This window comes from Copadichromis virginalis, linkage group LG8, assembly GCF_057382275.1.
Source record: "Copadichromis virginalis isolate Kocher_CV1m ecotype Utaka linkage group LG8, C_Virginalis_male_GT1.1, whole genome shotgun sequence".
Taxonomy (NCBI): domain Eukaryota; kingdom Metazoa; phylum Chordata; class Actinopteri; order Cichliformes; family Cichlidae; genus Copadichromis; species Copadichromis virginalis.
This window is the reverse complement of record NC_140625.1, coordinates 31,683,807-31,707,237: the sequence shown is the minus strand read 5'-3', so window position 1 is coordinate 31,707,237 and position 23,431 is coordinate 31,683,807. Positions and strand designations below refer to the sequence as shown.

Sequence of the window (23,431 nt, the reverse complement as noted above, 5' to 3'; positions counted from 1 at the left end):
TGACGCCTTAAGGTGTGGCAGATTTCACATCAGACACTTCAACCCTCATTCCACGGAGGGTGCAAGCTTCCACCCACGCTCAGCTCCACCCACACTCGCTTTGTTTTGACCCAAACAGCTCAGCTCATAAAACAGCTTCAGCTGTCAGTCACCTCCACACCACACGGCCAAAACCCACAGAAGGTCTGAGGCGTTCAAAGACCTGCACAAACCGGAGGTGGGCCCAAACACACCCGCCCTCCTCGACTCGTTCTGACCCAACAGGAGACTAAATATCAACAGCGTTTCCATGAGCGTATCTCAGTGCTGCTTTTAAACACCTGCCACTGATAAACTGGTCCAATCCCAGTTACAGGACAGGGGTAACTGGGAGTTCTCCAAGGCTCCATCCGGGGGCACCTGTTATTTCCCAGTGGAGGTCAGTGATTAACGAGTGTAATGTAAGAAAAAAGAATTTGAAGCTGAAAATGGTTTTAACAAACTTTTTACTAACGTTAGTGAACGCAGCACAAGCTCACACATCTGCAGTTCATTGATCAACAAAAGAAACATTGTGATTGATCAGTTTAATGATTGATCAGGCAAATTTGGCCTTCAGCACTCTGAGCATGCTCAGTGCGGACTCCACGCAGCCATCAAAGTTGGAGTGGGTGAAGGCGTCGCCGCCGCAGACAAGCAGCGGCTCGTCCAGGATGGTCATGTGACCCGGACAGTCAGGCACTGAGGTCTGGACCTGCAAGAGAGAGGGGGAGGGGCCATGAGTCAATCGCCGCATTGGGGGAGGAGTTCAGGTTACAACAAACAGATGACTCACCTGTGAGTACCGCCACTTCTGACACTTGATGCTGATTGGTTGAGGCAGGCCAGGAAGCAGCCTGTGCAGCTCCCGCAAGATGACTGGCTGGACATCCTCCTTGTCTCGCTCCAGGTGTTCCAGGCCAAACGGGACGCCGGTATGTACGACGAGGGAGGGGCCGCGGCCCGGAGCGTCTGAGCAGGTGGACAAAAGCAGTGAGCGAGATACAGGTGAGAGGAACATACAGGGGAGCAGACAGACGACGGACACACCTGCGCCGCGCTTCTTGGAGTCCACAGCGACGTAGCGGATGCAGCTGCTGTTCGTGACGTACTTCGCGCCCCAGGGAACTTTCACGACGGCGTCGGGGGAGAAGAAGAGTGCGAGGGCGAAGCGGGACGAGTAGACAACGCCCTCCAGCTGCTGCCTCTGCTGGACAGACAGCACTGACAGACAAGGAGACATGGGCCAATCAGCAGGAAGCCCCACCCCCGAATCACCACAGAAGAACTCACCTGTGTGTGTGTGTGCGTGTGTGTGTGCGTCACTCCAGACAAACATGAAAAGTCTGCTGCTGTTTCATTCTTGGCTTAGAGCTCAGAGACAGAAACAGGCGCCTGCCTCTCTCTCTCACACACACACACACACAGGTTATTATTAGATGTATGTGTGTGTGTCAGCGCAGAGGAAATGGGCGCTGTCTGCTCTCAGCCAATCAGAGAAGCTGAAGGTGACATCACCATCTAGAAAGCCACATGTGGAGCTGCTGCTGTTCTGCAGCAAGTGCGCGCACACACATGCTTGTATTTCTGTCTTTGTGAGGACAGTAGTCACTACCAAGGACCACACACACACACACCCACACACAGCGGTGTAGTGTTGTGAAGAATCTATCAGCCAATCAGAGCTCTGGAAAATTACTTAACATCAGAGTGTGCTGATCGTGTATGTGTGTGTGTGTAAACTGTGGGAGCAGGAAGCAGTCAGCACCTCTTCAAAATAAGAGTCCAGTGTTTGCGCTGCTCTGAGGTCAGCGGCTGGACTGGAAGGATCGTCCCGTCTGCCCAGGTCGACCTTTGTGATCAGAACCACAGAGTTATTGATCACAGCGATGAACATGGGTCGTGTCTAACAGCTGGATCTTCTCCCTGCAGCTGTTGCTGCCCCCGTGTGGCAGAATGGTGTTACTGACTGAGACGCCACACCTCAGATCTCACATTCGTGTCAGTGTCGATGAAGTCTGAGACCCGTGTTTCACAAGACGTCATTTTTTTACCTCATAAAACATACACCGAGTGTGTGTGTTTCCTTGTGTGTTCTGGCCGTCTTACATTGTCCCAGGTCTCCCTGCAGCTGCAGGATCTGAGGGACCGGCATCGTCAGGACGACGGCGTCAAACGTCTCACTGGCTCCTGCCTTCCTCTCGACCTCCCACGATGCACCACGGCGATACAGGCCGGTCACGTGATGCTCAAGGAACAAATCGGCTCCTGACACACAGACGAAGACTCAATAAAGTTTAATTCCAACTGAATCAGAGTCAGCCTGTGCGTTTCAGGTGAATCTGATTGGACAGTTGACCAACAGGTGGACGTTTACCTGACTGTGACAGGAAGTGCTTGACGATGCTGCTCGTGCCCAGTGGCGTCATGTAGTTCTCGGTGCCCTCATGGTCCTTCAGACCTTCGATGGGACAGTTGAGGGGCTGCAGGAGGCCCACAGAGAGGAGCTCCGAGTAAAACCTGCACACGCACACGCACGGTCAGCCTGCCTGAAGCCCCAGCTACAGAGGCGTACTGGCCCTTTAAGGCAACAGGTGTGCGTTACCTGTGGTGGGTGCGAGCGTAGGCGGGCGTGGCTGAGATGTACTGCGCTCCCAGATCAGCCGATTGAGACGAGGCGTCGGGAGCGTGGCTGGTGGACATCCTGCCGCCTGCACACAGACTCCCACTGTTCCACACATTTTACTCTCTCAAACCAACCAACCACTTTATTAACTGCTCGTTAACACAAATGACTAATCAGCCAATCACGTGGTAGCAGCTCAGTGCACGCAGACAAAGCTTTTATTGAACATAAAAAAGTGTAGGTGTAACTATCTGCAATATTAAAGATGAATATATAAAGAACAAAAATACGCAAAACAGAAGGAGAAAGAAAAGGAAATGAATTCATAGGCTGATCCATTCTGAACATTATCCCGTCACACCTGTGTTCTATAGTGGCTGCAGACAGCTTTACTCACCTGTGACTCTGGAGCTCTGAGAAAGTGTTTACGGTTTGTAAAGCAGTTGGAATTTAGTGTTTTTTAAAGTAAAGCGGGGTCATCAGCCAGTGTGTTTATTATTCAGGGATACCCCGTGACATGAATCCCGTCTGTAGGCGAATATGATGGCAGACAGTTCACGACTGAAGCTGAGCATCAGGAAACGTCTCCAAACCAAAGTCAGTCGCAGGTGGGTTTATGATGTTCAACACAATCAAATTACACAAAACCTGATTATGGGGGACAGCCCTCTTTTTAATCTGGCAGCTGGAATTTCATCATCTGTTCAAACTGAGCCTCAGGATGATGAAGATGATGTACAGGAAGAATCACAGGGGGTCTGACCTGGCACCAGTGTACCTAATGAAATGTCAGGTGAGTGTAAACAGATGCTGGTGGAAGCTCCTGTCTCTGTTACAGGTGAGGGTGTCTGTGGGAATGACAGCTACCTGCTCACCAGAACCTCTCGCCATAAGAACAGTTTCTTCCCCTCTGCTGTTGGACTCATGAACATAACCATATGACTGTTCCCACCACTAACACATGACCCTACGCTGTGTTCACATGTTTGCACTGATCACCACCTGCACTCATGTATATATTTATCTACTTAGCACTTTTAATTCTTATTTTTATGTCTATTTAAGCGTTATATGACGGTATGTTTGCACTAAGTACCGCAGCAATTTCCTAATGTTGTAAACCTGCTCAACATTTGGCAATAAAACCTTTCTGATTCTGCTATATACACTGACGTCATTCGCCCTCAGCAGGTGATCACAGCCGAGCCGAGTTACAGAGGAGGCTCCTCTGGTACACAAACGCGTCACTAGTGTTCTGCGGCGTGTCCGTGTTCCCATCACGGCACCGGAAACGGAAACTGTGCAGTTTTATGAACGGACTTCTGTCTGTCTCACCTGCGCCCCTCGCTTTGTCCCACACCACAATCCGAACCGTGCTCTGCAGCTCTCTCCTCAGCAGACATGCGCACAAGCTGCCCGTCAGGCCCGCACCCACGATCAGAACCCGGGACATGTTAGCGCGGGAACCGAGCCAGGCTAAACCTGCAGAGACCGGGTCCGAACGAGTTACGAAACCGACACACAGAAGGACGAACAAAAACTTTCCCGGGGTCAAACGGAAACAACTGCTGCACATCCGGATAGAATTTCAAAATAATCACAGAAAACGTTTAAAGCGTTTCTGCATCTACGTGACATAAAATACGACAAACGGTGTATTAAAGGTTCACATGAAATAAAATCCTTACAGTCCATAACACTGTTCATGGTTTAATTAAAATAATACATGTAATACATAGTTACCACATATTAAAACTCTTTAACGCTGAAGAAAAATGTATTTTAATATGACTGAAAACAACATTATCATTATTGTGATTTAAAATGTAGAGTAAAATATAAATGAATTAATATATGGAATTTTAAACAGCCCAGCTTCAAACAACACAGGTTACTATTTCCGGTCTGATCGTCGGAGCCCAAACGGTTAACACCTGAGTCCTGTTTCTGGCCAGCAAATCACAGAGAGCCTCTCTCATGACGTCACGGGGGCAGATAAAAGGGAAAAGCAGAAGAAGGCGCAGTCCACTGATGATCGGACGCCTCAGAGAGAGATCGGCGCGAGGACAGGTGAGTGTAACCGCTTCTTAGCGTCGTTACCTGATTATTAGAACAACCGTCAGGACCGAGAGGTTTATGGGGACCAGAAAGTGAGTTCCGGTGTTTAAACTGCTGTAAATGCCAAACTGATCGCTAACATTACGTCATGATTTTGGCTGCAGCTGCTCCATTCTGCACCTGCGTAACGACCTAGTAGAAAAGCGCTGTATAAGAAGCAGTCGTATGACGTCATTCTGAGCCAGCGGTCCAGTCAGAAAATGCCGTTTATGCAGGCAGCAGCTCAGACTCTCTGATCACATGCTTCTGTGATTATTGATTATCACAGATCAGCACACAGTCATCAGACTGAATCTGACCACGTGATCCTCACAGCAGAGTCTTCTTCTTCTTCCTTTTCAAATCAAACAGGACTCAGTTTTATTTGAACCAAAGAAGAAGGAAAAATTCTTTCTTTTCAGTGACCCACGAACGCACCATCCTGACACTGTGTGTGTGTGTGTGTGTGTGTGTGTGTGTGTGTGTGTGTGTGTGTGTGTGTGTCAGACCATGCTGTGTGTGTTGGTGTGTGTGTTGTTTCTCTCGGCTCTCGTCCACAGCGGGCCAGCCGTCAGCAGAGCGTGGCGCTCCGATGACCTGCAGCAGGAGCTGGACCCTGAAGTGGACATGAACATTGTGAGTTTCCATCACCTTTGGAACATTTGGTCGTGTCCAAATTCATGGGCTGCATCCTCCTGAGGCCGCGTCTGTAGGCTGATTACGTCACAGCGACGCGCTGTGTAAATCGGTTTGGCTGAGAATAAAGTCACAGTTTTGACACAGCTGAATAAACATCAAACAGAAAACTATTTAAACAGAAGGTGAGACGGTCGAAGATTTACGCCAGTGTCCTGTTATATTTTAGATAGCAAGGAGCAGACGGCCGAGTTTATTAAACTCCACCGAGACAGCGGTGACGCTAAGCAGAAGGCTAGACCGTCCTATTTCACAGCTGCTCACTTCCGGCCTACCCGACCTTCTGAGGACCCGGCCCACGTAGACCGCGAAGGCCGGGTCCTCAGGAGGATGCCGCCTATAAATTTGGACGTGTCTTTTGAGTGAACCTCTGACACAGGAAGCTCTAAACCTGCAGTTCCTCCAGCGTGCACCGAGGCTCCAGTAGTCAGTCTCATAGACTCCCATGTTAAAACTTTACTTCCTGTCTGTGACGTCCGTGCTGGGCGGAAGCATTTCAGTCGCCATGCTGCAATGTGTTCGGGTTCTCTGCTCCTGCTCGCTGCTGTTTGTCTCAGAAACTTCATTGAAACAGTGTAATTGTTAGAGCAGCGTGCACTCTGACCTCACTCTGACCTCGTCGTTACAAACCATGTTTAATATGAACGCCAACAACAGGAACGGGAGCTTCATGGCAGGAAGTGAGGAAAGGGTCTGCGGGTGTTTCCAGGATGTCACTGTCATCTCTCTGTCCTTTCACAATAAGAGCCCTGACTCTTCGCACAGTGGCCTCAGTTGATGGACTCTGAACGATGAGCTCAGACTGTTTGTTCACTGCAGTCGCTGAACTCTGACCGTCTGACTCATCAGGCTGTAGGAAGACATCAGCTGTAACTGTTGACCCGTGACACTAGGTTACCATAGCGATATGGATATGAAAATCTCCTCGTGATGTCCTGACAGAAATGAGTTGGTGTGAGCGCCGTCTCAGATTCATGTCAGAGTCAGTTTGTAATGCTGACTTTGATAAACGCTCGCAGCATTTCTGTGTAGCTTGGACACTCGGGACCTGGCGTCATCACGTTGTCATACAGGTGAGCTGTTTGTACTGAAGCCTGCCTTCACCTGAGCTGTCAGACACACCTGTAACTCTGGAAAGAATCAGAGAGATGCAGCTGATGGAGCTGAGAGCAGCGTGGAGGACCTGACGAAAACTCCCTGACCTTTGATTGGTTAAAGGTGAATGAGCTGGTCTCTGTGCTGCAACAGAAACACGCCTTCATCAGGTAACCTGTAACTTTGCACCTGCAAACCGCCACGCTGGTCTGCAGTAAGTGGAACGTAACCAACCAATCACTGATAATCACTGCGACTGTGCATTGATTGGTCAGTCACATGACTGCAGCTCTTGCATTTTAGACAAAGTAAACTTTGCAGGTCACGGGCATTGAGATTGCACAGGGTCTTTTATTTTGAAATTTCACAGGGCTCTCAGCTGTTTCTGACTTTAATTTCACATTCAGCGGATACACTGCAGCGTCATCACATCGTTTAAAAGAAGCAGCGTCCTGCGGTGCACTTGTGTTAACGGTCAAATAACCTGAGAAACGAGGCGAGCGCCAGTGATCTGAGAGACAGGCGACGGCTGGTATCCAAGGAGACGGCTGATATCCAGTGAACATCTCGGCTCACGTTACTAAGCCCCGCCTCCCCACACAGGGAGGAGAAGTTTTTCAGAGACCGCACTTGGACCCAGGTCCCAGTTGCGGGTCTTTGATTCCCACATCATGGTCTTGCAGGCACAGCGTCAGGTCATGTGATATGTCGTGTTTATTTCGATTTTTCTTGTCTCTGCTCTGTAGTTTTACACACTGACCTCACTGTTTGAAACGTCCACATTAACGTGTGCGTGCGTGTGTGCGTGCGTGTGTGTGTGTTCAGACAGAGATCATCCGGAGGTGGGGTTACCCAGCAGAGGAGCACCAGGTGCTGACGGAGGACGGGTACATCCTGGGCGTGAACAGGATCCCGCGGGGACTGAAACCCTCCAAAGGTCAGGTGGAGGCTCTTCCTTCTCTGTGAGCACATTTGGTTACGGTGCAAACAGGAAGTTTTGCCATGTCATCGAGCTTCACTTCCTTTTTACAGCAGTCCTGATGAACTTTGTCCTGAAGTGATTCACGTGATCTTTCGCCTACATTCACTTGACCTTCCTCTTCTCCCTTTAACGTCATGCTGGGTCTGAATCCAGATGTGGCTCTGTAGAAACCTGGCGTCTGTTCCTGGCAGGTTTGATTTGACGGTTTGTGGTGTCCTGCAGGTGTGAGGCCGGCGGTCTTCCTCCAGCACGGTCTCCTGGCTGCAGGCAGTAACTGGATCACCAACCCACCGACCTCCAGCCTGGGCTACGTGCTGGCGGACGCGGGCTACGACGTGTGGATAGGAAACAGCCGCGGAAACACGTGGTCCAGGAAACACCGCACGCTGAGCCCGTACGAGGACGAGTTCTGGAGGTTCAGGTACCCGCCCCGCTGTCCTTTCACCTGCGCAGGTGTCAGCGAGCATTAACATGACAGAGCTCTGGTGTTTGTCTGTGCAGCCACGATGAGCTGGCTCTGAAGGATCTTCCAGCTGTGGTCGACCACATCCTGAAGGTGACTGGCCAGGAGCAGATCTTCTACATTGGACACTCTCAGGGAACCACCATAGGTGCTTTTACTTTGAACTGCGGAGGTCCTGATTTCTGTCCCCAACAGGCTTCCGTACATGGAATTAATCTTCTCTTCGTTTCCAGCATTCATGGCGTTCTCCACGCTGCCAAAGCTCGCCAGCAAGATCAGGCTGTTCTTCGGATTGGCTCCTGTGGCCACTGTCGCCTTCACGGGCAGCCCCATGGCCAAACTGTCCTTCCTGCCCGACGCCGTCATCTGGGTACGAACCAGTCACGTGACCACCAGCTAGTCGTGTTCTCGTCGTTTGTCTGATCGCCGTCACATTTACAGAGTCAATAAGCTTTGTCTTGTTGTTTCTTGTTGGCCCCACAGGACCTGTTTGGGAGGCGGGACTTCCTGCCCCAGAGCGCGATGATTAAATGGTTGGCCGAACACGTGTGTGCGAAGCATCTTCTCAGCGAACTGTGCGGGAACATCTTCTTCGTCCTCTGCGGCTTCGATGAGAAAAACCTCAACATGGTTCGTGTCTCGCTGGGAAGCAGGTGGTGACCGAACGGGCACACCTGGACGTTAATCAGAAACATCTGAAGTTTTCTGAAGATAATTAGAGTCTGTTTGTGATGAAGGCCACATGGCTGTGTTTCAGACTCGGACTCCGGTCTACACCACTCACTGCCCGGCTGGGACCTCAGTCCAGAACATGATCCACTGGTCCCAGGTAACACACACACTCATACCTGCCTGTGAGTACATGTGGGGACCTTGATGTTGCTCTGCAAATACAGCCCACAGTGTGTGTCCACAGTGTGTGTCCACAGTGTGTGTCCACAGTGTGTGTCCACATGCCACCTCTTGGTTTGTGTTTAATGTTTTTGGTTCAGTAAACGAGAGCTCATTTGAATATTTCATTTTGTTCTTTGAGAAATGCTCACACGGATTATTATTCATTGCTTTTAATATTGATTGGCTGAACCTGGGTCACATGACCCTGTTTTATATTTAGTACACTATTATTGGTACTTCTGCAGCACAGTGGTTAACACTGTTGCCGCACAGCAAGAACGTCCTGAGTTCAATTCCACCTTCAGGCCGGGGTCTTTCTGTGTGGAGTTTGCGTGTTCTCCCCGTGTTTGCGTGTTCTCCCCGTGTACTCTGGCTTCCTCCCACAGTCCAAAGACACGCAGTTAGTGGGGATAGGTTAACTGATGAATCCAAATTGCCCATAGGAGTGAATGTGAGAGCGATTGTGTGTTGGCCCTGCGACAGACTGGCGACCTGTCCAGGGTGGACCCCGCCTCTCGCCCTATGACAGCTGGGATAGGCTCCAGCGACCCTGAAAAGGATAAGTGGAAGCGAATGGATGGATTATTGGTACTAATTTTTGTAGCTTTCATTCTGCTCTGGTGTGCCTGTACATGGGGCAGGTGTTAATAAAGTTTCCTGTATTCAGGCCGTCCACACAGGAAGACTGGTGGCGTTTGACTTCGGAGCAGCAGGAAACATGAAACACTACAACCAGGTGAGTCCACAGCACAGCAGGGACTCCTACAGACTCTGAAATATCACCTGGTCCCTCGCTTACGGTCTCCGTGTCCTCCTTGTGTCCCCTCTGCAGTCCACTCCCCCCGAGTACCGTGTCCAGGACATGAAGGTTCCCACCGCTCTGTTTTCAGGGGGACAGGATACGCTGGCGGACCCAAAAGATGTGGCAGTCCTCCTCACTCAGGTGAGCATTACCTACGAGATTTATTCACATTAGGCGATGATGGAGTACGGCGGGGGCGTGTCCTCGAATCTGATCATTAATGAAACAGGTGGAGGGGCCAGCCCGGATAACAGCTGTGTGTCTGCAGGTCCCTAACCTGGTGTACCATCAGCACATTGAGCACTGGGAACATCTGGATTTCATCTGGGGGCTGGATGCTCCGGAGCAGATGTTTCCTGCTGTGCTGAAGCTGCTGCAGGAGTACCGATAGAGGGCGAGAGCAGCGGACGCCGCCCGCTGCAGCGTGGTTTATGGTTTTATGGAGACTGAGTTTTGACACTTCTTCCTGCAGCAGGATGTTTCTGTCCCGCCCTCCCTGCCTGGACCTGTCATATCACCTGCAGCTTTAAAGGCGATCGAAGCACGCTGCTGCATGTTTAAATGAACAGTCACTCTGAAGCGTTTTCATGGACCGCGTTCTCCTGCAGTTTGACTCACTTCTGCTGGGAACCAATGAGAGAGCAGCGTTGTCACGCTTCAGGTAACTATTTGTGTCACAATCTAACATTCAGCGTGTGAACAGGTCGCACGGCGAGCCCCGGGGTGCTCTGCTCAGAAGCAGCACGTCAGGTTGAATGTGTAGGACCAGAGCTGTGTGTTGGTCAGTGCAGCTTCTTTTTGCTACTTCCTGTTTTTAGCATGGAGACACTCGTCCTGAGGACAAACTGTGAAAATGTGGATGTGAGAATAAGAAGTGAATCTGCAGTTTCAGTCACCTGTGTGCGTTTTTTAACTTGCTGTGTAACCATTTTTACTCATTATGATGGTGTTTCCTAAATAAAACCATTTTACGACCACAGCTTGTTTTCATTCCTCCTTTTTTGTCTGACAGCTCTTAATTTGAAAGTTTTAGTAGTCGTGACCTTTACCATGGAAATCTGAAAGGTAAAGTAAAACAAACAGCTGGAGAGTTTCAATGTAGTTTACAAGTTTATTCAGAAATAAAAATGTTACTTTGAAATGTTTCATCACCCGCTTCATTTCATGTTGACACTTTTATTATTATTATACCTGTTCGTGTAACAGTCCCAAAGCACACCTCTGCTGACAGTATAAGAACTACAGATAAACGGCGAGCTCTCAAATACTGTTGCCTAGCTTAGCACAAAGATTAAAAAATGAGGCAAAGCTATTAGCAAAATGTAACGTAAAGATGGGGCGAGAATTTCTAAAGTTTGTTTTTTCTTTTTAGTTGATAAATTGCAACATTCAGTTAATTTTATGTCTTACAAAACAAGAAAAATGACTGTTAGCCTAGCTCGGTACAAAACCTGGAAGTGGAAACTAGCTTGTAGCCCGACAGGTGAGTGGTTAGCAAAGAAAACGCTGCATGCTAGGAGGTCTCTCTGAGATGCTAGCATCGTCAGCATAGAAGGCGGAGGAATCGGGTGTTAGCGCCCCCTGCTGTCCGCATGAATGAAAACTTCATTCCGTCTTCCTCAGCATGTTGATGATCTTTTGGAACTTGAGTCTGGTGGCAATGTCCAGCGGGGTTTCTCCGTTCTGTAAAAGCAGACACACGTGTTATCGGGTCACGGAAAGCGTCTTGTCACGGCGTGCTGCGCGTCTGTACGCACGTTATTCTTGATGTTGGGTTTGGCGTTTCGTTGCAGCAGCAGAGGAACCAGGCGATGACTTTTTCTCTCACAGACGTAATGAAGAGCCGTGTTCCCCTTCTGCACACAAAACACCTTTTTACTGTCAGGAAGTGGCCTGAGATTTTCAAATTAAACCGCGTTAAGCTCCCGTTCACGCACGTAGTCGACAGCGTCGACGCTGACGTCAGTGCTCAGCACGGCCTCCATCAGAGCCACGTTCTTCCTCTGTTTCTGCAGCTGCAACACAGAAACACCGGTGAGCAGATCAGACTGTGCTTTACCTGTATGATGTCACACTGAGAGAGACTGCTGATTGGCCGTACCATGATGAAGTATCCGAGCAGCAGGATGGGCATCAGGATGGTGATCATCAGATAATCCAGCAGTGAGAACGTCCTCTTGGAGGCGTAGTGGAGACACGTCCTCTGTTTCTGATGTGTGACACACACACACACACACACACACACAGACACACACAGATCAGTAACACAGCTCGCTAACCAACATGATGACATCATCAGGGAAAGGCACCTTATTGGTCAGCTGGCTGTTGGCCTTGTTGTCCAGCAGGTATGTGACCGCATTCAGGTGACCGTGGCGGCAGGCAGCAATGAGGGGTGTGTCCCCGGTGTGCACCTCCTGAACATTCAGGTGGGCGGGGTCATTTTTCAGGAGGAAGTACAACTTACGGACGTCGCCCTCGTACGCTGCCTGGCAGGCCGGCTGAGGAGGAATTACATGAGTTAAGCTCCTTATCAGCTGATCAGGAACAGCCCGGTCCGTCCAGTATTCCGCTCCTATCTCACTCACTCAAGCTCCTCCCCTTTTAAGACCGCTTTCTTCTGATTGGCTGATTCTCAACATGTAAAAAATTAGATCCCACCAGTTTCTCATTATTATTATTGTTATTATTATTTCAATAAAACGATTGTGTAACATTTGCTATCTTCATTTCTTCTCATTTTCCTGTTTTTGGTAGTTTTCTGAATATTTGCAGTCATTTTCTCGCAGTGTGTTGCAGTACTTGTGTTGCTGTGATATCCTTGCAGTACTGCAGTCATTTTCGTGTCTGTCTTCATATTTGTTGTCGGAGTGACGCCAGGTCATTAAACTTCTACCTGTCTGTTTGTTTCAAGTGAAGCTTTACCTGAAACTCAAGTGTGTGTGCACGAGAAATCAGCCCGAACCGGAAGAGCGCGCATGAGCCTTTCGGAGTAAAGAGTTAAAACCAGGATTAAACGTGTTTGTTTAGCAGAGAAAAGAGGGAAACAAAGCGCGCTCTTACCTCCGAGTAAACCATCCCCATGACGGCACGAACACACCTGAGCACGTCATGGTCCGACACATCAGCAATAACACATCCGGATCCATTTTCAGAATAAGAGTCTCTTGCTGTTTCACTTCATTCAGTTTATTACTAAACACACCAGAAAACGTAGCTGAGTCTGGACGGCTTCCCGTTTCCACGTGACACTCGGAGGGCGCGCACGTGATCTCATGTGGTCTTTTCTTCCCAACAGAAGAACTTTTGCTTCATTGTCAGACCCGGTGCTTTTATTTTGTAGGCTGCAAAGAGAACTTTGTGTACTTTACCTGCTGATGTTGAGACATCAGAAAGAGCCCGAGGCACAAAGGAGGAGGAGCAGGAGGAGGAGCCGAAGGAGCAGGAGGAGGAGCCGGAAGAACAGACAGGCAGGTAAACTCAGAGCATCACCAGGCGGTTTGAATGTTTTCATATGAAATCAAACTTGAAAACATCAGCAGTGATTATCAGAGTCCAGAAGAGGGCGATAAACATCCGCACACACCTGATCACAGGTGCTCTCGGACCCTCGCTCTGCACCGCTCCACTTCCGGTGAGACCCGCTGTGATAAAGGCAACATGTCGAGCTTTAAAGCAGCTCTGCTCAGAAACATTTGAAACGGTGTCCTTTATTCTGAAAGAGTCTCACCTGCTGTGCTGAAGGTGTTTCGGATGGTTTCTGTTGCTGAGGCCCCGGATGTTCTGTGATGGATGTCTGTCACAACCAATCTGTTCGCGTCATTATTATTGATGACATCATTTGATTATGTTTGCCGGGTCTCTGTCTGAGTGAGACCTCCCGCTGTTCTCCTGCTCTCTGTGGGGGCTTTCTGCGCATGTGCACAGAGGTCACACCCGCCGCGGTGACACCGTAAAGTGCGAGTGAGTCATCTCGATCTCAGAGACGATCTCTGCGGCTACCATCTCCGCGGGTAGTTGGTGTGGAGCGGCGGCATCCTCCGGAGCTTTCATCCGTTTCTCACATCTGTCCCGCAGCTGGACCGGTCCGCACCGCCCTGGATCCGGTTCATCCTCCGCCGCCGGGCTCCATGTGTGATCGCGGGATGCAGCCGGACTGCGGGCTGAACGCCGACACCGAGCCGGTAAATCAATCATTTTCTTTATCGAGCTGATCAGGACCTGTAGACGTCATCATCAGGTGAAAGCAGCTGTTTCCAGATGTTTTCATGCTAAAGTTAAAACAGGGCTGTCTATTGGTTCCCCAGCAGCTCATTTTTAAACCAATCACTAATCAGTGAACCTGCTGATCAGCCTTTGGTTTATCGATAAATCTTGTAATGACATGTTGAAGCCTTCAAACTTTAGTTTGAAAGTCTGTGACGTAGCAGATAAAGACTGTCAACTTTTATTTTGAAAATAGAGACTCAATGAACCCAAAACAAAGAAATAAAAGTTTAATTTTTAATTTCAGTCACTGAGCTTTTTTAAAACAAGCTTTTATTTTGAAAAATAAATCAATTAATTGATCTGCTAATTGAGGTGTGTCCAGCTGTGACATCACAGCAGCCTGAAAGCAAACCTGTGTTTAGGTTTACATCTAGATTTAAGGCGCTCACAGACATGTCCACCTTAAATCACATGTTTCAGGGGACTCCATGCAGGTGTTCACCTTTAAACACCTGCATGGCATCATCATCATCGTCGTTGCTGTCAGGTTACCTCAGGTCGTCTGCAGGTGTCGATGTGTCGCCGCTGGCTCGTCAGCACCTGAACGATCTGAATGAGGCCGAGCTGGTTCAACTCGTCACACCTGCGTTACAAGCACTGAGTTCTGATTGGCTGACGGAAACGACGCCGACAGGTCTGATGTGTATCAGCTGATGTGAGCGGAGTCAGGAGCAGTTCAGTTTGATCCTCAGACACAGAGACGAGTTTAACTGGCCCAGGTGGAGGTGAGTCCCTCGTAACCTGCGACAGGCTCTCTATACCTGCCCATGAGGATCCCCTGGATCAGGGCCTCCTCTCCTCCAGGTGTTCATCTGCTGCAGGTGAGCCTCCAGAACTGATCCAGGACTGCCGTCAGACCAATATGGAGGACTTTGAGCTTCTGCTGAGCGTAATGGTAGGATGGACAGTTGGTGGGGCTGGAGTCTCACCTGTGAATGGTTATAAATGAAAATCGGGGCGAGTTTGTTCTTTCGAAGCACTTCCAGCCAGGTGCAACTGTTGCCACGGTGACAGTGGCGTGATCAGAGCTGTTTGTTTGGACACAGAAGCTTGTGAGGAGTGGGAGCTCGCCTTGTCTTCATCGGTTTAAGAGCGGCTGAGTCACCTCATGGTTAGTCGCTGGTTGCCACGGTAACTGTGGACCAAGCTGAAGGACAGGCAGGCATGATGATGATAATGATGGTGATGAGGGGCTGATGGGAAATAAAACAGCTTTAAAGGAACATTCCCCCCATATGTGGCGTTTCAAAGCTGCTCATCTTGTTTTTCTGTCTCCCCCGCAGTGAAGCATCATGGGAGGTGGCAGATGGACGAGCCGGCCGTGGGCCGACCAGTGACACGCACACGCTGAGACACACACACACACACACACACACACACACACACACACACACACACACACACACACACACACACACACACACACACACACAATGGAACAAGGCTTCAGCTTAAACACATTGGTAAGTACTGAGTGTGTGTGTGTGTGTGTGTTTTACTGATGCTGTGGGGACCCACACGTGTTCTTGTTACTCACAATGTGGGGACAGAAAAACACGCATCATAACAGCTTTACAACACAACAGTGACACGACTACCAGCACGCGCTGAGGTCTACAACGACTGCATCATTTTACCTGGATGCTGAAAATCACGTCTCTTACTTTATTTTTGTCATTTAATTATTTAACTAAAAATGAAATAAAATGAAACGAGTGTGATTAAAAAAGTGAAAGAAAAAAAAGAGTTGTAATAAAATAAAATTACATATAAAATCAGAATCAGATTAGAATAAAATTAGAAGTAAAAGACAAAATGCTTCCTGATCAGTAAGAACAAAGTTTTATATAAAACATCAGATCAAAGGTGAGACAGAGTGGGGTTGTTTCTGTGTCGGCTCGGTGCACAGAGGTCTTCTTATTCTCGGCGCTCCGACTGGCGCCGTCATCTTAATGAGCTGAGCAACAAACGCTGCATTCAGGCTCCCAGCGGGGACGGGAAATCTCAGTTTCCTGCCTGAAAAACACATCAGCTCAGCTGTGACGCCATTCAGAGTTTTTAATGTCGGTTAATGAGTTTCGTGTCCTTAAGCTCGTCACCTGCTATTAAACAGAACACACTTTTAAAATCTTTCACTGAGATATTTTATTTTACTTAGTGGTCGAGCCGTAGAGAAAGCCTCCTCAAACCCGGGTCTCTGAGGGACACGGGTCTCTGAAGGGTCATTCTGAGCATCGATGACCGTTCCAAACTGAAATCATTGGTGCTCATGTTGATGTTTTTAGAGGCTGCTGCCATCTTTGCTCTTCTCTGACAAACACTTTCTTCCACAGAAGAAGCTGGCAGCAGAGCCCGACTACACAGACGTGTCGCTGACGGCGGCGGAACGCGTCCGAGCGCTGGGGAAGATGGGATGCTGCGTGGAGATCAACGAGGACATCGCGCCCAGACGCTACTTCCGCTCGGGCGTGGAGATGGAGCGCATGGCGGCGGTTTACCTGGAGGAGGGCAGCCTGGAGAACGCCTACGTCCTCTACACCAAGTTTATCACGTGAGGCTTAGTGGCGTTGGGGGCAGGGCTGCTTGGTGTTTCGCACAGCATGTGATGTGACGGCCGCTGTCTTTCAGTCTATTTGTAGAGAAGCTGCCCGCTCACAGAGACTACCAGCAGTGCACTGCCATCCCCGAGAAACACTTCATCATGAAGGTAACAATCGTTATGAACTTCCTGTTTTATTTTGAAGACGCTCACCTGCCTGCTCTTGAGCCACTTCTACTTCCTGTCTTTGTTTGTTTCCCCACCAGCTGCAGACAATCACCCAATCAGCCTGTGTGTTATCACTCCCAGCTTCCTGTTGCTCAGGTTGTTGCTCGCTGTGCTGCAGCTTTCCCCTCACCTCCTCCTGTAAGTGTTTTAGGTCGCTCCAGCTAGCAGCTGTTAGCTTCCTTTGGCCTCTGATGGCTCCAGGTAGCTCCAGCTACATCCAGCTAGCTCCTGCTGCCATGCTGGTTTAAAATCTGGCTCGATGGTTGTAACTCATCATTTGAGATGTGGTGGTTTGTCCTCAGATGTCGGTAGATATTCTCCAGGCTGCTTGTCGTTAGCAGTTTGTGGACAACACAGTGGCAGTTAGCTTCTGTTAGCGCTATGATGCTCGTCTTTCTCAGAGCAGCCTTCAGTCTGTCGCTCTTGTCTGAGTTGTTTTCCACGCTAGCAAATCTCCAGATCTGTGGGCCTGTTTCTTGTTGGTACTTAACAACCTTTGGTGCATCGATTCTGCCCATGAAGAGGCTTCAGCTGAGGCTTCAGGCCAGACTAACCATGCACTGTTTATTTTTTTAATCTTGGGATGTGGTGGAGTTTTAAAAAGTCAGGCTCAGAGTTGAACCAGGATTAAACGCTGTGCACTGCTGACACAGATCTGGCTCATACATCGAGTCTGTGGTTTGTTAGCAGGATGATGGAGATGTCACTCCACATGTTTAACACATGAACAAGTTTCCAGATCTCCTGCTCGATTTGTGCTCGGGGATGTTTCGACTGAGATCCTGTTGGCTGAAGCTGGTGGGCGGGGTGTTAGTGTTCAGGTGAGAGTGTCTGGTGGGTTGGAGCTGAGACAGATACTTGTTCGTTAATCAGCTGGCTTAAAAGTGCCGTGTTAGTCGCTGCGAGCAGGCTCGCCGCCGTCGTGTAGAAACATCTGTCCTGATGCTGAGCTCACGCTTTCACGGCTGCGTCAGAAAAGTCACGACCGTTTTTATCATGGTAGAAACACGAAAGTTTTCATCCCTGGAAGATTCTAGAAAACTGATCGTGCAGCAGAAACATCAGGAAACATCTGGAACTCGTGCAGTTGCCACAGCTGGAGCTTAAAGAGCAGAAACATAACAGCTGGATTTCACTGAACTTTAAAAGTTGAATTTCTGGGTATCGGTCTGGGAGATGGCGGGCGAGGGCGACCATTTCCGCCCGTCTCGTCGTATTTGTTCCTTCCTGTTTTTGTTTTGAGCGCGTGTGTCAGCGTTTCCTTGGTTTATTCTTAAATGTGATGTTTCTAAGTAGGCGACACAATGGTGGCTGACGTAGTTAAACTCGTTCATCGGTGTAAAGTTGGCTCGGCTGGTGGAAGACGTTTTTATAAGTGGTCGCTGGACGTCGCTGGAAACGTGTCCAGTCCTTAAACCAGACTTCAAATCTTTGTCTTGTTGTTGTGGCTGTGAAGGACTGCCTCCATCTGGCCCCTCCCCCTCATCACGCCAGCCCTACATCATGAATCCTCCTGAGTCCAGGTGGACCCAGAGTGACCTCTGTAAAGTCACACTCGTACATTTATGCTGTTTTTGGTGCTCCAGCTGCGGTTCCTCAGGTGTTCCTGCTGCAGAACCACACCTGGTCCTGGTGTCTTTGCTGTGACCTGTTCTGTCTATGCAGAAACTTCAGGAGGTGGCGTTTCCCCGTAAAGACGAGCTGAAGAAGCGCCTGGAGGAGAAATACAGCAGGGAACACAGCGAATACCTCAGAGCCCAGGTGAGTGAGTTTTCACAGTATTGATAATTGATCAGAGGAGCGCTCGGTATGGGAACGATCCAGGGGAACGGCCTCTGCGCGGTGAGTCCATCCCACCTGTCTTTCAGGTGAAGGTTAGGGTGTGACACGCCTGTCAGAGGTGACCTCCTACAGTGATGTTCAGACTAGTAGTCGTTTATTTTAGGTGAACTCGCCGCAGCCACCTGTACGAGCTCATCTTTGTTTCCTCAGAGCCAGGCGGCGGTCGTGGTGCACGGGTGTGGCCAGCAGCTGCAGCAGCTGTCCCTATTGGACGAGGACAGGAGAAGGTTCCTGCTGCTGGAGGAGGAGAGGCAGCGCGTCGCCGCTCTGCGACGCATGCAGATTGAATCGGAACAGTTTCGCTACTTCGAGGACCAGCTGAGACGCCAGGAGCTGGCCAATAAGAGAGGAGTGGAGGCGGAGCAAAAGGTAGCGTATTCTTCATAGTACAGGCTTAAGGAATTTCTCGCTGGCTTAATCTTCTCGATGCGGAAGCTGCGTCGATGTTTTGTTTCATACTGCAGTGCCTTTGGCAGCAGGACAACCTTCATGTACGGACCTGCCTCGTCCACAGGGAGCAACACTAGCTAACGTTAGCCAGCATTAGCTTACAAAGAGAGTCCAGTAAATGACCGGCTCAACACAAACTAACACTCGTGTCTCATTTTGACGTTAGAACTAGCTAAAGCTAACCAGCTAGCTGGTGTTAGCAGGGAAGCTAAGGTCGACCAGCTTTACACTCAGGATTAAACTCTAACCTGACTCTGAGCTAACGTTAGCCTGCCTACTAACAGATTAGCTTGTGAAGTACTGGTGTACTGTAATACTGGCTCAGACTACCCAGTACTGTGAGTACTGTGTAGTTTGACTGTGTCTTTCATGTTTGTGTTGCAGGTTCAGACCAAAGTGCCTGAGGTGACAGACGGCTCCCGTCTGTCCCAGCAGCCAATCAAAAACAGCATACGATCCCTGGGGGCAGACCCTAACAGAAACAGACTGCCTGCCCCTGTGAGCCAACCCGCCGCCACGCTGGCTGGAGTACAGAGTCAGTACACAGTCACTCCGTTTACCTGCGTTTACTGCGTACCTGTCGTATGCGGTGCAAAAGGTTCAATCAGACCTCCACACAGACGTTACGCCCTCTTAAACCAGGTGTGTTTGTGTACAGGTGAGAGGGTGGAGGGCCTGAGGCGAGTCCTGATTCCCAAAGGGCTGACTCAGAGTTTCCTCTCGCTGGCCCGGTCAAACACGGCCAGAGGAATCGAGACCTGCGGCGTCCTCTGCGGACAGCTGGTGAGCGAAACGCACGTCCTGTCCCGCCCTCACCCATTTTCAGTCATATACCACCAGCCAAGCCCCGCCTCTCTCTCATTCTCAGACGCACAACGAGTTCACGCTGACTCACGTCGTAGTCCCCAAACAGACCGCCGGCCCGGATTTCTGCGACATGGAGAACGTGGAGGAGCTGTTCAGCTTCCAGGATGAGCATCACCTGCTGACGCTGGGCTGGATCCACGTAAGCATGCAAGCTGGGGGGAGGGGCTTGGAGGAGGTCCTGGAGCTCCATGATTGGCTCTTGTAGAGATGCAGTTAACCTTCTTCGTAGCAACAGCAGTTTGTGAGAACAGAAACAGTGCGACACTAAAATAAACTGTAAGGTTACCCGTCTGGTTAATGTCCTCACAAATGCCTCACTCGGGGCCTCTTTTGGTGAGTGGTTTGGTATCAAGTCCCCACAAGTGCTGTAAGCGAGCACACGTTCCTGAGAAAACCAGCGTTTCTATCAAAATCGTCGACGACTGATTTAATAGTCGACGTGTCGTTTGAAGCTTTGTAAGATCCCAAAAGACGCCGGAATAAGTAGCAGGATTTAAGAGTGTAATAACGGACTGAAACAGAAGATGGCAGCACTGCATGTACAAGGATGCCAGCTGCCGTTAAACCCCGAAGAAGAAGAAGAAGAAGCTGTGTCCCAGAATTCATAGCGCGGCCCAGCTCAGTTTCCAACAATGGCGGTAGCTAGTTAGTTTTAATATTACTCTTATTATTCTTTCTGGGTCACAAAATAAACGTTTAACATATTTTCAGGTAAGAATGTAGCTGTGTAAACCTCAAATATCTGCTCAGTTTATCAGGACACCACATATTTTCAAAAGCGCTCCGACGTTTTCGGAGACGTCTGTTACCCACTAGCTCGATAGCTAGCCGGGGGCTAGGTCACTAGAGCCGTGAGAACACCGGACTCCCGGCAAATTGTTTTCAAACCCACCGCCATCTTTCACTACTCAGGTTAAATATATATGAGTCACTTAGATAACTTAAAATGTTATTGTTTGGCTTTTTTTTTGTATTTTATTTGTTCCTGAGTAAATCGGTTTGGCTGAGATTAAAGTTATAGTTTTTACACAGCTGAATAAACGTCAAGCAGACAGCTGATTATCAGAAGTGTGAGATGCTCCAGAATTTACTCCGGTGTCCTGTTATATTTTAGATAGCAAGGAGTTTATTAAACTTCACCGAAACAATCTGCAAATTTCATTAAAATTATAATATAATAAATAATATAATAAACTATCATCTTGTCTTTATTTTTAGTTAGCACCTTACACACTTAAAGCTGTAAGCTAATGATAGTTATATAAGAGCAGATGCTGCTGGTGCAATAAGCTGTAGTTTTACGTCCAGTGGATGATGATCTGATTAGTCGACTAATCGCAAAAATAATCGGTGACTAGTCGACTATCAAAATCATCGTTTGTGGCAGCCCTACTTCAGTCAGGGTTGTAGTTCAGTGTGTGTGACCTCTGACCTCTGTGTTCAGACTCATCCCACTCAGACGGCCTTCCTGTCCAGCGTCGACCTCCACACTCACTGCTCATATCAACTGATGCTGCCGGAAGCCGTCGCCATCGTCTGCGCGCCAAAACACAACGAGTAAGTCTGTCACTGGAGCACGCATGTATGCCGATTTCCCACGAGGCCTTTCAGCCCGCTAATGTCGCTCCGCCTGTCTCCCCCCCCAGCACAGGTGTGTTCAGGCTGACCAACCTGGGGATGTCCGAAGTTTCTGCCTGCAAGCTGAAAGGTTTCCATCCTCACTCCAAGGAGCCGCCGCTCTTCACGGTGAGACCCTCGCCGAGGTCGACCTCATTGTCAGGATACCGCGTCCTGTGTTCAGCCCCGACTCTGAATCACCTGTAACCCGTCCTCTTTTGTCCCCTCAGGTGTGCAGACACGTCGTGTTCAGGGACTTGCGGCTTAACCTGCTGGACTTAAGGGTTTAGACAGGAAGCACTGGCAGGCTTTTATTCTGAAGAGGAAACTGTGAACGCACCGCCGGTGTTTGCTGACACGTTGTGATGTCAAATTTACAGGAAACTTTTAACACTTTTAATTTTTGGTGTTTTTGTTGTTGTTTGTTTTGTTTTTTTTGCTGCTGAGCCACTGCAGATGGGGGGGTGATCTCAGGCCAGTGAGCTGCTCTGATTGGGCAGTTAATAAAAAGCTTACTGAGACCTAACCTCAGCTGATGCTGCCGTCACAGCAGCGCTGTGAAAATGGCGTCTGCAGAGACCCAGATTGTGCCAAGTTCCAGCGTGGGCCAAGCTCCCGTCGAGGCGACTGCCAGCGAGCCGTTTGAGACGCAGTTTGATGTTTTTAAATGAAAGATGGACTGGGAGCAGACGTGAGCGAGTGCCTCGCCTGGAAAACGTGAACGTTGAAGCGTTGGCGCTCTCAAGGACGAAGTCTCTCCACGCTTCACTCAGACTAAAAATGACCTTTAACCGCCACAGCTTAGTTTCAGTGCTGAAATCCTGCTGCCATCTCTGACCCTGAATGCCTCGCGCGTCCACCTCTGAGCTTAAAGACAGGAAATCCTGATGTGGATTTCAGAATAAAACCTGAAGCTGCGCTGTCACCTGTGCAGTGTTTGCCCCGAGTCCTGCCTGTCAGGCCGCACCCGTCCTGCTGGGCCGCTGATCGCAGCGCTAAGGCGCCCCCGGTAGTCACCTGATATCCACCAAGCTTGGCTGTGACCTTACTTCCTGTTAGGCAGCTTCCCTGACACTCTGATTGGCTGTGGCGGTTCAGTCTTGTGAGGTTTGGTCAGAGGTGAAAGTCATTCTTTGAGCTCTTCGCTGCTGCAGATGTGAAACTGTGAGGAGACTCTTAACACTCTGTCATTTTAGGCGAGACCGTTCACGCCATAAGCTACTCTGACCTTTGACCTCGAGTGGGGTGCCATGTAAGGGGTGGCAGACAGCAGGGGGCGCTGCAGGCTCACCGGTGTGTGTCGTGTAACGCTGGCTGGCGTGGCGCTCACAGCGGGCCCTTTTAAACTTCTTGCAGATGAAATTATTTTCTGATGTTTCTCTCGTGGTGCGTTCAAAGCGCCCCGCAGCTGGAGGACTTCTCAGTGTGTGCGCCAGCAGATGTTTTCTTGTTGAGCTGTTGTGTGACTGTTTTTTGCTGATGACGTTTTGACAAACTGTGACCTGACTGCTGTTTTTAACTTTTTGGTAATAAAACACTCTGCTGCTCTAGCACCTGTATGTGTCTGTTTTTTGATTAAAAGTGTCTGAAACTGATCGCTCCACCCACCCACTCTGATCGCTCCACCCACTCAAACCCAGACTGCTCAGATCTTTAACTTCTCACACAAACTTGCTTTGAGAGGAAAAAGAAAGACGCAGTACCATCTTCAGGCTGACGCTTCACTTTGTTTGGAGGATTTCTGCACTCTAACTGCGGCTCTGTGGGACAGAAACTAAACGGTGGCGATGGTTGGAGCCCTCCTGCTACGAAGTATTCGAGCATTTGGTGTGTGACTGAGGGGTGTGATGGCAGCAACCTGACACTAATACTCAAAGACACGAGCCCGTTTGTGAGCAGCGTCGGTTGCACTTGTTTAAAAACACTGTTCTTAGCGCTGCAGCAGC

At 49.4% G+C, this 23,431-nt stretch overlaps 4 protein-coding genes across 8 annotated transcripts; 2 read left to right on the top strand and 2 right to left on the bottom strand.

Annotated features, from left to right (window-relative positions):
• Positions 1-468: 468 nt before the first annotated feature.
• On the bottom strand, positions 469-4,208 carry rnls (renalase, FAD-dependent amine oxidase). Of its 2 annotated transcripts, none has more exons than XM_085467127.1 (7): positions 3,980-4,208; positions 2,624-2,729; positions 2,396-2,538; positions 2,128-2,286; positions 1,069-1,242; positions 815-990; positions 469-733 (listed from the first exon to the last, which is right to left on the bottom strand). In XM_085467127.1, exons 1-7 carry the CDS (start codon positions 4,095-4,097, stop codon positions 578-580), a joined length of 1,032 nt encoding a protein of 343 aa, XP_085323253.1. In that variant the 5' UTR covers positions 4,098-4,208; the 3' UTR covers positions 469-577. The 2 variants fall into 2 exon arrangements, with proteins under 2 accessions (XP_085323253.1, XP_085323254.1); XM_085467128.1 differs by having other exon boundaries at positions 2,624-2,746; positions 3,980-4,111.
• lipf (lipase F, gastric type) lies at positions 3,306-10,652 on the top strand. The gene is made up of 12 exons (XM_085467125.1): positions 3,306-3,437; positions 4,515-4,714; positions 5,249-5,377; positions 7,358-7,469; positions 7,737-7,935; positions 8,016-8,125; positions 8,211-8,347; positions 8,461-8,607; positions 8,735-8,806; positions 9,539-9,607; positions 9,704-9,814; positions 9,942-10,652. Exons 2-12 carry the CDS (start codon positions 4,622-4,624, stop codon positions 10,062-10,064), a joined length of 1,302 nt encoding a protein of 433 aa, XP_085323251.1. The 5' UTR covers positions 3,306-3,437; positions 4,515-4,621; the 3' UTR covers positions 10,065-10,652.
• A 118-nt stretch (positions 10,653-10,770) lies between these two features.
• On the bottom strand, positions 10,771-12,821 carry ankrd22 (ankyrin repeat domain 22). Its single transcript, XM_085467129.1, has 6 exons — positions 12,737-12,821; positions 11,983-12,174; positions 11,775-11,882; positions 11,611-11,688; positions 11,431-11,529; positions 10,771-11,356 (listed from the first exon to the last, which is right to left on the bottom strand). Exons 1-6 carry the CDS (start codon positions 12,755-12,757, stop codon positions 11,279-11,281), a joined length of 576 nt encoding a protein of 191 aa, XP_085323255.1. The 5' UTR covers positions 12,758-12,821; the 3' UTR covers positions 10,771-11,278.
• A 518-nt stretch (positions 12,822-13,339) lies between these two features.
• stambpl1 (STAM binding protein-like 1) lies at positions 13,340-23,035 on the top strand. Of its 4 annotated transcripts, none has more exons than XM_085467122.1 (12): positions 13,340-13,857; positions 15,226-15,405; positions 16,276-16,493; positions 16,571-16,649; positions 18,375-18,470; positions 18,702-18,920; positions 19,386-19,536; positions 19,660-19,784; positions 19,870-20,007; positions 21,313-21,425; positions 21,520-21,614; positions 21,716-23,035. In XM_085467122.1, exons 2-12 carry the CDS (start codon positions 15,376-15,378, stop codon positions 21,751-21,753), a joined length of 1,302 nt encoding a protein of 433 aa, XP_085323248.1. In that variant the 5' UTR covers positions 13,340-13,857; positions 15,226-15,375; the 3' UTR covers positions 21,754-23,035. The 4 variants fall into 4 exon arrangements, with proteins under 4 accessions (XP_085323248.1, XP_085323244.1, XP_085323246.1 ...); XM_085467118.1 differs by having other exon boundaries at positions 13,371-13,857; positions 21,515-21,614; XM_085467120.1 differs by lacking the exon at positions 13,340-13,857 and adding an exon at positions 13,879-15,053 and having other exon boundaries at positions 21,515-21,614.
• The last annotated feature ends 396 nt before the right edge of the window (positions 23,036-23,431 follow it).